Here is a 17357-nt window from a genome sequence, read left to right as displayed (position 1 = left end):
AATATATCAGTCTGTGTGGAATGAATGAATATAATATACAAGTTTCACTTTTTGAATGGAATTAGTGAAATAAATCAACTTTTTGATGATATTCTAATTATATGACCAGCACCTGTATGTCATCAAAGATGGATAGTCAATACAGGACAGAAGTGCGTTTTCATGGCACATGAATCTTAAAAAGAGAATGAACCACATTGATAAGCTATTTACAATAAACGCTGCAATATTTCATGGAAAAATAAGCATCGTAATTTTTTATTTCACTGGGACTTTAATGATATATTAGTGTTAGTAATTATTTAAAGCTTTATCTTTTATTTTGTATTGTACTACAATGATGCAATCACTGACATCTGTAATAATAGTTTACATTTAAAAAAGTAATACTAAATTACTCTAGATTAAAAAAGTAATATTAGTGAATAATGATACCCAAAAACACAAGCACGAGTTTCAGAATACCTGTGATTGATAAAACAGATGCTGATGATGTGAGATTCTCACACAATGTTGTGAAACCTGAGGTCTACAAGCATTAAAACACAAAACTCTGAGGTGCTTCAGGGACCGGCGGTTTGGCATGCATGTAATACTTTCATTTCATTCACAGTCCTGAGACAAAAACTGAGACAGTGATTACAAATCCAGAAGAGACAAAAACACAGAGAGAGACGGATCAAATCTCCTCAGGGTCTCCAGGTGGGTTCTCTGGGGGGGATGTAGTCTTTAGAAAGAGCTTTAGGAGCAGACAGACCTCGGATCAGAGCGCTTGCTGTGGCATTTCTCGCTCCTCTGGAAACCTGTGAGATAACAACAGAAAACACAGATGGATCAGTCCACGCTCAGGACCACAGACAGAGTACACACACACGCGCACACGCGCACACACAGACAGAGTACACACACACGCGCACACGCGCACACACACACACACACACACACACACACACACACACACACACACACACACTCTCTCTCTCTCTCTCACGGGTCGGATTGGGCTCTCTGGTCGTCCGTAGTCACAGAAGTGTCTGTTTTCTCTCAGTTTGGGCAGTGAGAGTTGCTCAAGTCTGGTGCTCATCTTGGCTGTTTTGGCTGCGTATGAGATTAACGTCTGTACGTTCTGAAACACAAAACACAACACAAGCACATTTTTACAATCTAGCTGGGTCAAAGTGATATTCTCACCTGTCTTTCGCAGGTGAAGTCGGGGTGAGGGGGTTTGGGACGGGACAGCTGAAGCAGTCGAGGTGAGATGACCACGTTCCTTACGCAGGACTTCACGTGCCAGATTGGACAGTCATGCTCGCACAATTCTGTGTGTGAAGAACTACACGCACACACACATTTCATTCAAAGCAACTATTAGTGTATTGTCACACATACAAGGAAAATTCTTCAGCTGGCTTGATTCAGCTGGTCTGCCACACTTGTGTTCTCAACTACGTTACATGACAAAAATCCACCAGCTTTATTTACCATATGACTTAGGAATTTTCTTCACAAACAAATTGACGCAACAGCAAAAGTGAAGCAATGTGCAATATGTCTTTAAAAAGCCTCGGAGAAATGGAATGGGCCAAAATTGTGACGCTACGGTTTAAATTAAACAAAAAACTTCTGTGGTCACACACGAGACCATAGTCTACGGTTTGACATCATCTCTCAGGCCTACTGAAAAAAACTGAAGTTCAGACCTCGGCATCCTCAAGGACTTATTTCTGGAAGCATCTGTGAGATCTCATGAATGTGTGCTGTGGAGGTCAGGGGTCACGTGACCTCTTACCTCACTTCCTGGGAGCTTGGTCCTCTGAATTTGGGAGTTGCCAGACGGATGATTTCCTCATACTGCAATGTTTGAGACGGGTGGGAGACCTTCATCGTCTTCCTCCTCTCCTCCTCTTTCTCTCTTCTGCAGGAAGATAAGAGAGCGGATGTTTGGCAAATGAGACGAGTCCAGTATAATTCCGTGTTTATGGTCATTTCACCCGTACGTATCCCAGTACAGTCTTTTATGAGAATGATTTTATTCTCTTTGGAAAATAAGAGGGATGGAAGTGGCCAGCTGGCCTGAAAGAAGCAAATGATTTTTTTCATTATCTCATAAAACTCTCTGGATTAAGCACAGATGAAGCAGTGAGAAGAACGTTTTTAACTTCAGTATTGGGTGGAAAAGTGCACATGTGCAGAGAGAGAGAGAGAATCATTTGAATACTGAATTTCTTGCAATAGGAATGTAGAACTTGTTCTGCAAAAGAACTTCAATGTTTGTCTATAAACACCAGGAAACGGTTCTCCTCTATAAAATCTGGGTCAATTTAATGAGAAATGTTTTAGTTGATATTGAGATTCAATCATACTGACTTCTGATTGCAGACTTGACTAATCTGGGCTCAGTTTGACACATTGTTGACGTCTCTTCTCAAACTCTAATGACAGACACATTTGTGAGATTCTTTTTCTCAGGAGAAATATCCGAGATGCAGATATTGATGTCTGAGACTTATTGATGTCTAAGAGAACAATTGAAATGCTAAAGATCTGTGATTTCTAAATCATTTACGAGTACTGTAATGTTTATTATGTTTAAAAAAATGAATAAACAAGCTCAATATTGACATGATCACATGGCAGGTATGCAGTATATATGCAGTCAAGTTTCTGAAGGCTGATCTCAAACTCTCATTTATTATTAACCTCACACCTGCTGAAACAGCTAAACCTGACCTCACATCACTGCGCTCACACACGCGCCGTTGTGTTTTACAGTCGAGCAGCTGTAGTTTGTACCTGAGCTCAATCTGCAGAGAGGAGAAATCTTTCTTGTTCTGAGACAGAGCTTTTATTCTGGAGCTTGGAACGGCTCGCAGGGCAGAACAGGACAACGGCCATATTGATTCCTGATTTCCCCATGTCAGCATCCTGCAACACACGCGCACACACACCCGCGGTCACATGATAAATGAGCTCCTTAAGAATTTATGCACATTTCTGTTGTGATATCGGTAGCAACTGTTAATTACTGTAATAACACAGAAATTTTACCACGGCCTTGTGGACCAAATGGTCTTGGAGAGCTTAGGTTGAGCTAGAAATGAAATCCTACAAAAAAGCAACATTCAATACGCAAATCATAAAGAACTGAATAGAAAACACAACATTAAAAAGTGATGATGTATTCTGTGTACTACCTGTCCCAGTCAGACGACTTCAATTCAATCTCTTCCAAAATAAAAAAGACGAAAAATGAACAGACACTTACTTTCAACAACAAAACTGTAGTTATTTTGTTTTTTTTTTAAAGTCGATTTGTACCTGTGTTAGAGTTCATTCTGTCCAGATAAAGACCCCACAGGTATTCTGGAAGCTGTGTGCTTATGACACAATAGTGACGGCTGTTGCCAAGGAAGACGTTACTGTAGCAACAGGCGTCACGTGGTCCTGCTATCAAAGAGCTGAAGCCAGCCAGTGACTATCCGAGCATGCTGGGTAACAGTGATGTCATAAACACAATACTTTAAATAGACAATGATGCACAAAATACGGTTACAGTAATGATAGGCATTGTCACGTTGTGGATGCTACAGAAAAAACACTTTCTGGATATTTAATAACTTTAATCAGTATTTAAAGGTCATCAAAATACCACCACAAAATATCTTGACATCAGATTTCAGACTTTAAAAGCCCATAAGAGATAAGTCAAGTTACAAAATTAATATACAGACATTGAAGTTTAGCCTTTTCTTTTTGACTTCTCAGTCAGATACACTGTAAACCAATTTAAGCATCGTATTATTGAAAATAAACATAACACAAACCACATCAGCAGCAAGAAACTAAAAGAATTCTCTTTGTATTGCAAAATACTCCAAATATTGTGTTATTAGAATGTTTTGCAAACCACCATTATGATAATAATCTATTTAATAGTTCATCTATTTACCTAATTTATGAAACTATTGCAAACCGCCATATTACTACAGAAACAGTCTCTCGTTTGGTTTGAAGACTCTTTGGTGTTCATGAAACCCAGAAGGATCGAGACATTCGCATGTTTGTAGTGAGAAGAGAAGCTGAGCGCATCCGTTTCAAACATATGCTCAATCTTCTGACATCATCTCAATGATGAGGTCACGGGCGTCCTGCACACCAGTGTTGGTCTCAGATTTTCCCTTCTTCACCTGTGTACCAATCACACTGAGACGATGCCCATCGCCAACGTTCTCCAATTCCAACGCTCCGTAGAGATCGGTGATGCCACGGGCCGCTGGCAAATCCTGCATGTGAATTCAAAATGTGAACCGAGCATTCTTAACAAGAACAAGATTTTCTCATTCACATCAACCACTAAGTTGAACAGACATTTAAAGAGAAACATCCCCCCCTTGAGTACTCCAACAGCAATGCAAAAATGTAAGCATTGCAAAGCTTGTGCATGTTTCTGACCGCATAGCCAATGAGAAAGGACATTCACACTCTTTTTTTTTTTGAACAACAGATAACTGCACTAGACATTTCCCAGAAAAGTAAAATTGCCATCGATTGAGAAGAAAATTCAGTTTTGTCCTGGTCAAGCCTTTTTTGTGTAGTGCTTTTCCTAAACATATTGTTACAATACAGGTTTACATACAACTTGTATTATTGTTCTTCACAGTTGTGTTTATTTGGATTATTCGAATCAGTCTGAAAAAAGCTTTGAATTTTTTTAAGTTGTCAATATTATTTTTGGAGGTATAACGTTGCCGTAATACCACATACTGTAATAAAATTGCCCAGCAATTATTGTGACAAAAATCTGATACTGTCACGTGCCCAAAAGTGACTTTTAATAATGACATCTTTAATTAAGCATCTTTCCTGAAATGAACATCACCTCATCTCGTCTTTATCTCACTTTCGACCAGCCAGATGGTTGTGACATGAGGCGAGTCAGAACACAGAGAGAGAGAGAGAGAGATTGAGCGAGAGAGGATAAAAGTGTTCACACCTGTTTGTTGGCAAGCAGCACCAGGGGCAGACAGGGGTCAGCAGACAGGAGCTGATGCAGGTGACGTTTAGCCAGAGAGAAGCGCTCGGCGTCTGCGGAATCCACCACAAACACCAGAAGACGAGCTTTACACAGATACATCTGCCAGTAATCCCGCAGATTCTCTGTGCCTCCGACTGCAGAACACACAGAAGATCATTACACCGTTCACAACCACACTTACTGTTGTACAACAAATGAGATGGTAAAACCAGAGTATTTGGATGCACTGAAATGCATATATAAGAGTTTTTCGATTATACTTCAATAATCCAATTCTAATAAATTACAGTTCAAATTTAAAGCTTCATCAATATCTGTCAAGGATGATGGAGAGTTCCTTTAGCTCTATTGGTAGAGCAAAGGTCATGGGTTAGATCTCGAGAGAACATAGTAATAAAAATGTACAGATTAATGTGGCTTTGAATAAAAACGTACATTAACTGCACATAAACAAACATGATTCCCAAGAGTATGCATGTCTCATATTTACTCTCTAAGAACTCGATCTGAAGCTCTTCCTTGTTGATGGAGATGGCATTGAATCCCTGCGTGGGACTCACGTCCTGCTCCAGACTGCCCGTGGCAAAACAGTGCAGTAAACTCGTCTTTCCTGCCCCGTCCAAACCCAAAAACAGCACCTGTGTACCTGCATTCCTGGGCTGCAGAGAGGACACAACAGAGACTTTGACTTTTGGTTCTGACCCGCTAGATATCACAAAGATATGTCATTTACATTTGCTTACATGAGAGAGCATTTAACTTAAGCATTTAAATCACAGTAAGGGTTTGTGGGTGTAAAGCTCTCACAGGTCACACAGACACAGAAGGGAAGAGATGGATTAAACTACAGAAGGTTCACATGTTCAGCAAAAGCAGTTAAGAGATCCCTTTCAAACAGTAAAACACACACAGCTTGTTGTAAAGCCCAAACATTGCACGTACATTTATTTAAAGTGTTTTTCCCCAGAAAGTTTTGGGTGTAACTTCATTCAAATTAACCAACAAGAGTTACTAACTTACATATTAACGTTTATAAATGATCCACAGTGAACAAACATGATGCTTGAAAACAACTGTTTAAATAACATACAGAATAATATAATTATGTCGAAGTTGCTTCACATTTAATTATTGAATATAAACATGACATATGTTAACATAAATGAAAGTATACAAGTCATCACGTCAAGTGTTACAAATGTTGCTATAAATCGGACTGAGGCCTCGCGCAACAAATGAACGACCGGGAGACAAAGGCAAACAAACCTCTCTTATTATGGGCTGTTTCTGTGTGGTGCTGGTCTTGGTAGTTTTATGCACTCCTTCTTCGCGTTCGTCTTTATTTTGCTCGCCTTTCATTCTTTTCTCGGGTTTGCGTGCGCGCATCAAATAGCAGACGGCGCACGCGACGCCTCCCGTCAGCGCGAGCGCTGCGCCCATCATCCCGATCTCGCGCGCAGCGGGCATTTTAACGCTTAGTTTGAGCGTCCAGCGACAATTCAATTAACTGCAAACAAGCACAATGTTTTTTTTTACATGCACGCGGACATGATGGCCACAGACAGACAAACCGGCCTCCGAGCGACTCCACAAGTGGATCAGAAAGTCTGGTGAGATATTTCCGGGAAGTAGGAAACACTAATACTGGTGGAGATATTTAAAAATTAAAAGGGACCATGAATAAATGTTACTGTAACGGCGAAACTGTAGACGAAGCGTAGTCTTTGCAAAATACCGAAAGCTTGTGCGCCGAGCTTTTGCGTTTCCTGGAGATCAACAACAAACGCGACGATCTCGTGAGATGTGAGAATTACAACAAGTCCCGAGACATGTTCTCCTTTAATGTCTCTGCGGGGAACCGGAAGCTCAAATAATCCTCTGAGGTGAACTACTCTTACCTGCGCACAATAAACCTTTTAAGTTTCTATTTAATGGTACGCTCGTTCGTGTGATTCATGTAATGCGCACATTGCGAAGCAGCAGCGCCCTCTGTCAGAAAAAAGACTACCAAAGACTATAGATATTAACAAGACGCCGTAGGGATGTTCTCCTAAAAGAGGAAAAGTGCAACGCTCCACTGCAGCGAAGGGACTCCATAAAACAATTGTTCAAAACTAACGTTGTTTTTAGCGCATTACTGCGGATCCCGTTTGTTCACCCCTCGGAGAGAAAAAAAAACAAGACCCGCAAATCCGTGGCCACAGTTTTGTAATTCGTTCCCTCAGTTTAAAAATCCGTACTCATAGATTCTAAAACTGTTCCCACAGTTTACAAAACCGTGCTCTCGGATTAATAAACTGTACCCACGAGTTTACAATCCGTGCTCTCGGGTTTGTAAACCGTCCCCTCAGTTTTTGAAATCTGTACCCACAAATTCATAATCTGTGCCACACACATGAACACTGTACAGTTAGTCTTGTGGCTATAAATCATTCCCTTTAAATGCCATTGAAGTTGGAAAAAGGTATTTTAATGTGTATGTAACTTTAGAAATGGTCCCTAAATTCACGAATATCGAAAGTTTAATGTCAAACCAACTTTATGCCAGTGAAACGCGGCAATGAACGCATGCTTTATATGCGCCACGCGCTCGTGTGTAAACACATTAAGACAATTTATAATATAATCTAAAATAAAACAGTATACAATATTCGTTAATGTTCCTGTAGGAGCTTGTTCTGTTGACAGACAGTGGCTTCAATTCCGCGAGTAGGCTACAGTTTGCAAAACTGTGCGAACGGATTGCGAAAGCGTGGGCACAGATTATGAATTTGTGGGTACAGATTGCAAAAACCGAGGGGACGGTTTGTAAACTCGTGGGTACAGTTTATTAATCCGAGAGCACGGTTTTGTAAATTAAATAAACTAAATTTAGTTTTGTAAACTAACTAAAAAAAAAAGATTTTGGACAATTTTAAACAACGTTATCGAGTTATCTCATTTTGGAATCAAAATCTTCATATATTATACTTTATTTATCTCTGACATATACTGTATTTGTGTGACGGCTAACAGAAAATCTCATTCTGATATTTACGCCGAATATCTTCAAGCTTTGATCACCATATTCCAAAGATACAACAAACAAACTTTTCTGCCTCGTTAAATGCTTGTTGTATTTTTAATGTTTTTCTTCCATTAAATACTGTGCTGTTCAAGACAAGAACATGATTCAGTCCTCTAACAACTCGCGGATGAGTAACACGGACAATAAAGATGCTCAAAAATCAATGTTTCAGGAATCTCTTTATTAAGACTGTGTTTCATGTTTTCTGGCTGAGGAGGACATTTTGTTCAAAATGATAATTAGGGTTGAGCTTTATTCAGTAAGTTAAAAAATAAATATATCTTAACTTTGCATAAACAGCCACTATTGTAGGATGATAACATTATTGTATACTCAAGCAAACATCGATCAAGCGTAGACAAAAAAATAAGAGTGAGGAGAAAACACTTCATTTTAAAATCATACATGAGAATGCCCTGGACACTAACAGTTACAGTAACGCACACCGTGGACTAAATGCTTAAAAAATGTGTTGGCAAAAAAAAGACGACCATCAAGATTCCCATTTATTCCAAACTGTCACTCACCCTTAGACGTTCAAAATTCACGCCTTTTTATTTCATCACCCTTTTTTCCAAATTTCAGAACTAAAACATTTGAGTAACTCATCCTCTGTTGTCTCCAGGCCACTAGAAGGGGATGTGGCATCTTTACCTTTACAACCCAATAAGAAATCCAAAGAGAAATGAGCGTTTCATTTTGGGTCGAATCATCCGTTTCTCATTCTACCAGCCTCCTTTCCCCCCCTTCTTCTTTTTCTGTGGTGCTTTTTTGCGAGCAGCTGCGGGTACAGCAGGTTTCTGTTGTCGTGGAGGTACCGCGCTGGTGCTCGTTCCTAAGCCGGGTTGAGGGGAGGTGGGCGGACTGCTGGCTGTTTTACTTGCATCACTGCAAACCAAGCACAAACAGCTCAACGTTGTAGCTCACAGTTGAAAGATATTTACAATGCAGAAGAATTATGCTGTCTGACGTGTTTCTGGCTAATCGGGTCACTAGGTGTAAGAACAGAGCTAGCATCTCTCTGGTGGAAGATGTTTGTATGTATCTGTGAACTTACAGCTCGGCAGAAGCTCCTGATGTCGCTCCCTGCGTGCCACGGCCCACCTGCTCCTTCTTCTTGCCCTTCTTTCTGCCGCGATAGTAGGAGCGTTCTCGCATCGGCAACCAGCGTTCAGGGTCGGGGGTCGATTTGGGGTCACAGTTCTTTGGCAGTTTACCTAAAGAGGAGCACAATATGAACAAACTAAACGACACACAGATGTGAAATGGTACATGTTTTGCAGACCTAAGAATTATTTTTTAGGGTATGATATCTGTTTAATCATATTTCACTGAGCTGCCAACAAGTTTTTTGCTTCATTTTTGCTTTTACTGCATTAAGAAGTTCTCTCTAAGGGTTTGGCTTTCTTAAACGCTTCCTTAATTGTATTTAGGTTCTATTTTTTTCCATTTACATAGAGAAGGTTCAAATAAGTCTTTAAAAAAAGTCATATACTAATTTATTTAAAATATTTTATATCATTTATTTAATTTGATATAATTTATGAAAAAATATTTTAAAATTGAACCTGTTATTTGAATTCCAGTCTCATTTTTAAAATTGCATTCAAAATACTATTATAAAATACTAATCAGTGCTGAATGTTTACACCCCTATCTACACGTATCCACGTATCCAGCAGTCCTCATTATAAAACAAAACAAAATAAATATCAGTACAGACATACCTTTCTTCTTTTTCTTCTTCTTCTTAATGTCTGGCCTGAAACAAAATTGTGATAAAGAGGACAATGATGTGAATATAACAATCATCAGAAATGCACAACTCGAGTGTTGAACGCGGTTGTTGTTGAACATGTGAATGACTGTTACCCCTGTTCTTTGGGTTGTGTTTCTCCGATCACTTTAGTAGCTTTTTTCCTGATGTTTGTGGCTCCATGCGAGTTCTCCAGTTCATCGACGTCCACATTTAAAGACATGCTGTCTGGAGAAGGAAGCTGTTTACTCAACCTGAAAGGAGCAACGCTCAGGAAAACACTGAAATAAAAGCAGCAGTTCCAGTCGGTCACTTAATTCTTGATTGAAAGCTGTGATCTTTGTGGTCTGGTTTCAGACAGCCGTGTTTGAGGATACGCTTTGGCTTTGTCCTGATCCACCAGCGAGTACGCAGAGATGAGCTGAGCCAGCGTGTGGATGTCTTTCTTGTTTTGGTTCCACAGCTGCTCCAGGTCGCTGGTCGCCTCCTTCTTACGGCCGTACTTCAGCTTGTAGTTGGCAGCCTCTCTGACCAGAGAAAGGTGAGCCGCAGACCCGGGCTGACGGAGGGACGTGAAATATTCAAGACACATTTGGACAGATCTGAGCTTACAGACTGAGGGTTTTTAAACGGTTTTACCTGCTTGGACCGGTAATACTGGATGGCCTGACTGAAGACGTCGATGGCGCTGTCGATGTCCTCTTCGTGAGTGTACAGCGTGACCAGAGCAGAAACCTGTTAAAAAGAAAATCGGCAACACTGAAAGCCACAATACTTAAGATTCAAGATGCGTGTTTTCCGAATCAAACGCTGTATCCTAAAAAAGCGAAGAGATTCTTACCATTCCTAGCTTGTATTCAAATTCTTCTATTGACTTCAGGATGTCACACGCTTTAGTCACATGACCTGTGGGGTGGACAAACAGTCAACTCTTTTAAGCTCCATACGTTCACTCTCGTTCGCTGTGTGTGTAAATGTTCAGTTCACAGGTACCTTGCGTCAGGTAAAGCTGAGCCATTGTGAGTTTGATTCTAGACGCGTTCTCAGGATACTGATCTGCAAACCGCTACACGAGAAATGACACGATTACAGACGGCACAAATCGATCGAAGCGAGACCCAGAAGAAAGAGTTTCCAGTACCTGTAGCAGCTCTATGGCTTTGTTGTGCTGTTTCTCTCGACACAGTTGAGCCACCTGAACGAGAACCGGTTTGGGGTGACCGGGGTACTGCGACTGCAGGTTTGACGCCAACTTGTTGCACTGCTCCGCCTGCGGGGGAGGCGGCACACGAGAGGTCACGATCACAGTTCCATTCTAGATATTTATTCTACCGCGTGTGCGTTTGTCACCTGGTTAGTGTACATAGCCAGCAGGGCTTTGTTGAGCTCGATGGCCTGCAACTGTTTATTGGCCAGTTTGTGCTCCACACCCTCAGCGTTGGTCAGCTTCACCTTCTTCTTGGAGTCAAACACGTTTTGGTCCTGAAGGTTTCGAGAGAATTAAAACAGAGAACAGAAATTGCATTCTTGTACAGTTCTATTCAAGTTTGACGGTTTATGTAAAACCGCATCATAAACTGCATTATTTACCTTGTTAACGGTGATGATGTTATTGGCAGTAACCGCCAGCAGACCAACATCGGACGGCCTGAACGCAATCACGAGTGAGAATTCTCAAGAGACAACCAACAACAACGTTTCGTGCACAATGGGAATATAAACGGTGTCTGTGAGTGTTTGTAGAAAACTGACTTGAGTTTAATGACTTGATTGTAGAGTTGAAGAGCTTCTTCCAATCTGCCCTGTAGCTGCATCACATAAGCCATCTGAGAGTGAATGATGGCCAGCTCGGCTTCAATATCCTCCTCCATCACATCCTATAGAAACAACATCATTTTCATTTCAAGTACAGAAAATGAAATGAAAAAGAAAGCAAATGTCTTGCAATTTTGTGTTTCGATCAGAGATGGGGGAAAAAGGATGTAGGGGGAAAAGAGAGAGGAATTACTCACTGAGTCCTCGGCTAGAGACTTCCTGCACAACTCTGGAAAAAGAACAATAAAGAAAAAGCAAGACACATGAACTGATTTATGATTCACTCGTGTTATTTTGATTAACGGAGAGTCAAACTGAAAGCGCGTAGGCAGACAGAGCTCATTTCTGAGGGCTGGCACAGAACCAGCGACCCGCAAACATCACGACATAACCGCCGTGTTACACAAACGTGCGTGAGAGAGGTCACGTCTCAATCAGTTCATTCACTGCACGATACGTGAAAAACAAAACGGATCTTTCCACCTACAGATTTTACAAAGATTTACAGATTTTGCAAACATGCTTTATGTTTGGGGGGGTCTGCCCACTCTTACAGGATGCGAGAAGTGGTTCCGATTTAAAACACATTATATAGAAGCATAACCTCTGACCTTCAGCTTTCTGTAGTTGCGTCAGGGCCTGGCTGAACTGCCCTTGACCAATCAGACAACAGGCAGCGTTGTAGCACAGCTCATACGAGCTCTCAGGTAAATCCAGATCCTCCGGTGTACAAACACACAAACATGTCAAAGAACGACCCCAAACAAATCACTCACCCTCACGTCATTCAAAACCTGTATGTGAGTCTTTCTTCAGTGAAACACAAAAGATGATGTTTTGAGAAATGTTCTTACAATGGAAGTTCATTTGGTTGTCAACATTCTTCAAAATATCTTCCGAAGAAAGTAACTCATACGGTTTGAAATGAGTAAATAAAGTACTATCCCTTTAAAGGTGTATTAAAAACAGTGATTTAACATCAGGAACAAACCATTAGGAATATGTTGAAATATCAGACAGCACTCGCAAGGGTTTGTGTGATCGAGTCGCTTACTGGTGCCGTGTTATCCCACATGCTCTGGGCTGCTAGTACAGCGGACAGGTTCGTCTTTCTCTCCTCCTCATAATCGTCTTGAGAGTTTCTGATCAGATCTTTATATACAGCACGACACTCATCATAGCGTTCCAGTCTGTACAGCTGCACACACACACAAATACACTGTTACTTCTTCAGAAATTTCAAGAACCACATGTGCATTCTGGGTAATAATACACTCAGACAGAAATTTCATAAAACTCCAAACTTTTTCCCAAATCACAATGATGTGAAAGGAATAATAACAAACGAATTGAATTCTTCACAATCCCAGGCGAATTCAGATTTGCACGTCACTATGTGAATTTGGACTTTTCTTTAATTTTCCTCCTTTTATTCGAGTTTTCTTTTTCCTGTAAAGCTGCTTTGAAACCATTCAACATTGTAAAAAGTTATGTATATATATATATATATATATACACTTGAACTGAATCTCTCACCACTTGGCCGTACAGTTCCTTCAGTTTATCCGTTTGCTCTGGGATTCCCTGGATCGTTTTTAAAGCGCCCTCCACCCTGTTCAGACGGTATTCACAGTAGGCCTTCTCGAACCCGATCATATCACTACAGACACACATGAAATACGCGTGAAACACAATGAATACGCTTTAATCGCATTAGACGGACAGACATCACAGGTAAATAAAACTTCTGCTGAACTGTCTAAAAGAGAGATGGCACGAGATTACTTAAAGCACTTGTGTATACATTATATTGATGTGACAATGAGTAAGGCTTCTACGCTTACACGAAAAAGTATGCAACAAATAAATCAATGAAATGTTATGATGTGGTGTGACACAATACAGGTACAGTGACCAAATGTGTAACTTTACTGGGTGTCTATCTCACCTGGTCAGTGATTTTGTGTGAGTGTTTATAACGTTCAAGGCTTCTTTAAAACCTCCATTCTGGATCAGACAGACAATTTTACATAGCAGAGCGGTCACGTCATCTTTATTCTCATGCAAAACTGGAAAAAGAAAGCACAACAGAAATACTTCACTGTCAAACTTGAAGTAACGATTTTTTAAAATGACAATAAATTAGCCATTAGCAAGAAGGCATGTATCTAAGCAAATTAAAAAGTATAAACGTTCAAATAGACTTGTACATTTATGTTTATATTAAGACACCTAACAGTCTGCTTACATCGAATCTAGTCGTATATGACACGTAATCACTGATCCTAGACCCCCACAAACCCTCAGAAAGTCTCAAAGACCAGTAAAGACATCTTCAAGACGCCTTCGCGAGCTAATGTGTCAAATTAAACAACACGTTTAAAAGACATTTAAGAATAAATACAGACATTTCTAAACCTGTTTCCCTGCAGGTTAGACACACGTTACAGGAGAAAAACAACTAAAACATCACTTTAAACTACAGGAAGATCGTCTGAGGAATCGTATGATTTAATTGTGTTTGTTTACTTTTATTGACAGCCTTCAGGGCTCGTGTAAAGTCTCCATTCTGTCCGCAGCGGTTGATTTCGGTCCAGAGAGCAGAAACGGGCCCCGTACCGTTCGCCATCTTCAGCCATAAGAGCGGAAACGACAGGGACAGAATAAAAGTCTCCAGACTGCCAAAAAAACAGACACGTAAAAATAGAATAAAAGTCGCCGAATAACCCAAAGACCAACAGTAACTGGCAGAATAAAAGTTTCTTCTAAATCTTGATTAAAGAGCCATGACCAGGAAAGACAGATGACCTCACAACAGAATTTACTTTAAGCTGGGTAATTTGCAATATTGACCCAATTGTCTTAGATATTGTATAATGTAAATACATATTAAATGTAAAAGTTTTACATCAAATTATTCATTTACAGTACTACTGGTTAATGGCAGAACATATTTCAGCTACAATTTAGAAAACTCAAGGATGACATACTAATTAAGTTACCTTTTGGAATACCCAACTCTGCCAGAGGGGGGCGCTCAACAATTCCCACAAATTGAATGGCAAATAAACAGGCCTTTGCTTGAGTGCACACGTTACATTTTTCAGGCTTTCGTGAATGAAATCCTATAGGCGAGGAACTCTAGATAGAATTAAAACTCTAGAGCAGTAAATGAGCAATAAAATCTATCTATGTAGTACAATTTCATCTGCTGTTTCTGCACATGCTGGATTGATGACTTGGCGTTTTATTCTTTAACTAGACCGCAAAAAGAATGCATGATGTATTATAGCTGATGTTAAGATGTGTCAGTGTTAAATCAAAACAGTTAATCATCAATCTGGGCTAATGTCCAACATCATGACTAATTCTTCAAATGTGTTTTCTCTTTCCGCAGATGCTTAAAAGAATGATTCAAACATCATCTTGTGTTCCAGTGGAGACCCTCAGTACAGCTAAAATGTCTGCTAGCAAGCGGAATAAGTACTCCTACATAATGTATATAATTTTAGCTTAAAGATATTATCTGACAAGCAAACAAATTTAGAAGCTGCCCGCATTTACCGGCCACAAGCAAAAAACCAAAAACACCTACGCAGAGCTTTGCCTGTGTCATGTCTTAGATCACGAATCCTTGAGTGCCAGATCAAGCCTGCTGACGTGAAACCTTCTTTCATCACGCTTGGGACATATATGCATGTAAAAAAATAACAAAGTAATAAAGGCAATTAAAGGCACTGAGACCAAAGTTAAAACACCACTTTCAGGATTGTCCCTGCATGGAACAGAAGATGGGAAACTCATATTAAAGACGTCATGTTCTCAAAGAGGTGTTTCCAGGCATCAATATTAGTGTGTGGGTTTTGAGGTGGGATGTCTTGCTGTTTTGCTCATCATAAAAGTTTTCTGCCAAAAAAATAAAGATGTTTGTTTCCACCGAGTCAGTAACTGAAATTATCCATAGATTCTTCACATTTTGCATAGACTACATATTAAAGATTCAGTTAACACCAATACTATAATACACAATACAGACCAGTCTCAATGATCTTAGTAAACATTTCCACAGTGAGGGGGCTTTTGAATCTAATGCTGGGTCTTTCTATCCATTTCAGATATCTCCACATTTTTAAGAACATATTTCATGCAGTCAGATATAATCTTCCATAACAGGTGCATGATGTTTTAACAAATTAAAGACAAATCTATATATTTATAGTGGATAAACACATAGGGGCGGTTTCCGGACAGGGCTTAAACCTAGTCCCAGACTAATTAAAATGTTAGTGCCGTCTTGATCGAAAACAACTTGCACTTGCATATCTTAATATATATCAGTGCGATTGTTTTGTCTCAAGATGCACACAGTAATGTATTTTTGTAAAGTATGTTTTTTAAAACCCTTAAATATCCTAATTTAGCTAAGGCCTAGTCTTGGTTTAGACTAATCCCTGTCCGGGAAACCGCCCCATAAAGTAATAGTCTTGTCTAAAACTATAAAATAACAGTTATTTTTTAACGGCATTGGATGTAGTTGCGTATAAAGGATGTGTGCTGGAAACTGCATTTCCTTCATTATACAACAAACAAATAAACGTACAGTAAATATAGGCTAAATAACTAGGGCTTTCTGTTTTGATGGAGAATTATACTTTGGCAGAGAATTGTAACGTTTCTTCCTCTTCTTTTGACCTTGTATTATTGTGGTTAATAAAGGTCTTCTATTTTTAGACCTTGCAAAAAGTCGACAGTGTTTTCCTGTCGCACACACACAAGAGTGTTGAGTCACACACACATCACTGGAAAACTGTGTTTTCATGAGCAACCGTTTAAAAACCCCTTTGTTGTCCCTTATCGCACAACCAGCACCGAGCACAGTGTCACTTTCACATATTTCACTTTTAATCACTAGGTCATTATTTCATTATGTTGGGCTACATTTAATGGAACAAAAATGTGTTTGTGGTTGTGCTTATGAGAAATATGTTTGTGTGACTGTCAATCCAACTGATTGTGGAATCAAAAATCTGTGTGCCACATGGTTGACCTTATCCTGCAAAACTTGTGTTGATGAACTAGTGCTTCGGTATTTAGTTACCACACATCAGAATCAATGAATGTGTTTTCATTCGCTTGGATTGTGTTCTAACAGTGTTATTGTTGCATTACTCGATTTGACACAATAAACGCTCATATTTGACATGTGCTAATGAGTTTATGTTACATGATTGTAATGTGCGTTTGCACACTAATATACGGAATGTACAGCACGGCCACATGGATCTCATCGAGATCTTTATTAACCACAATAATACAAGGTCAAAAGAAGAGGAAGAAACGTTACAATTCTCTGCCAAAGTATAATTCTCCATCAAAACAGAAAGCCCTAGTTATTTAGCCTATATTTACTGTACGTTTATTTGTTTGTTGTAAAATGAAGGAAATGCAGTTTCCAGCACACATCCTTTATACGCAACTACATCCAGTTCCTGCAATGCCGTTAAAAAATAACTGTTATTTTGTAGTTTTAGACGAGACTATTATTTTATGGGGCCAGGGATTATCAACTCTTAACTAATCAATATATAAATAAATAATAAGGCATAATGACATAAAAAGTACATATTCATTAAATCCATCATAGAAGCATCAAGAATAAACACGTCATTTTGGAGATAGTAATG

The 17357-nt window shown here is 39.6% G+C and overlaps 3 protein-coding genes across 6 annotated transcripts; all 3 read right to left on the bottom strand.

Moving 5' to 3' along the window:
* Nucleotides 1-412: 412 nt before the first annotated feature.
* LOC130564102 (uncharacterized) lies at nt 413-3367 on the bottom strand. 4 transcript variants are annotated; one of them, XM_057349990.1, is made up of 7 exons: nt 3319-3358; nt 3195-3225; nt 3049-3105; nt 2794-2925; nt 1790-1915; nt 1192-1333; nt 413-803 (listed from the first exon to the last, which is right to left on the bottom strand). In XM_057349990.1, exons 1-7 carry the CDS (start codon nt 3332-3334, stop codon nt 690-692), a joined length of 618 nt encoding a protein of 205 aa, XP_057205973.1. In that variant the 5' UTR covers nt 3335-3358; the 3' UTR covers nt 413-689. The 4 variants fall into 4 exon arrangements, with proteins under 4 accessions (XP_057205973.1, XP_057205974.1, XP_057205975.1 ...); XM_057349991.1 differs by lacking the exon at nt 3049-3105; XM_057349992.1 differs by lacking the exon at nt 3049-3105 and having other exon boundaries at nt 3195-3367.
* Nucleotides 3368-3589: 222 nt separating this feature from the next.
* Nucleotides 3590-7019, bottom strand: arl9 (ADP-ribosylation factor-like 9). The gene is made up of 4 exons (XM_057349938.1): nt 6302-7019; nt 5526-5694; nt 4994-5169; nt 3590-4283 (listed from the first exon to the last, which is right to left on the bottom strand). Exons 1-4 carry the CDS (start codon nt 6500-6502, stop codon nt 4107-4109), a joined length of 723 nt encoding a protein of 240 aa, XP_057205921.1. The 5' UTR covers nt 6503-7019; the 3' UTR covers nt 3590-4106.
* Nucleotides 7020-8262: 1243 nt separating this feature from the next.
* On the bottom strand, nt 8263-14334 carry srp72 (signal recognition particle 72). The gene is made up of 18 exons (XM_057349937.1): nt 14203-14334; nt 13622-13742; nt 13210-13333; nt 12728-12871; nt 12285-12393; nt 11871-11902; nt 11611-11735; nt 11449-11506; nt 11209-11340; nt 11000-11128; nt 10852-10924; nt 10700-10764; nt 10498-10593; nt 10236-10417; nt 9975-10112; nt 9830-9864; nt 9160-9319; nt 8263-8990 (listed from the first exon to the last, which is right to left on the bottom strand). Exons 1-18 carry the CDS (start codon nt 14300-14302, stop codon nt 8828-8830), a joined length of 1986 nt encoding a protein of 661 aa, XP_057205920.1. The 5' UTR covers nt 14303-14334; the 3' UTR covers nt 8263-8827.
* Nucleotides 14335-17357: the final 3023 nt, after the last annotated feature.

Source organism: Triplophysa rosa, linkage group LG13 (assembly GCF_024868665.1).
Source record: "Triplophysa rosa linkage group LG13, Trosa_1v2, whole genome shotgun sequence".
Classification (NCBI taxonomy): Eukaryota; Metazoa; Chordata; class Actinopteri; order Cypriniformes; family Nemacheilidae; genus Triplophysa; species Triplophysa rosa.
This window is presented reverse-complemented; position numbering and strand designations above follow the sequence as displayed.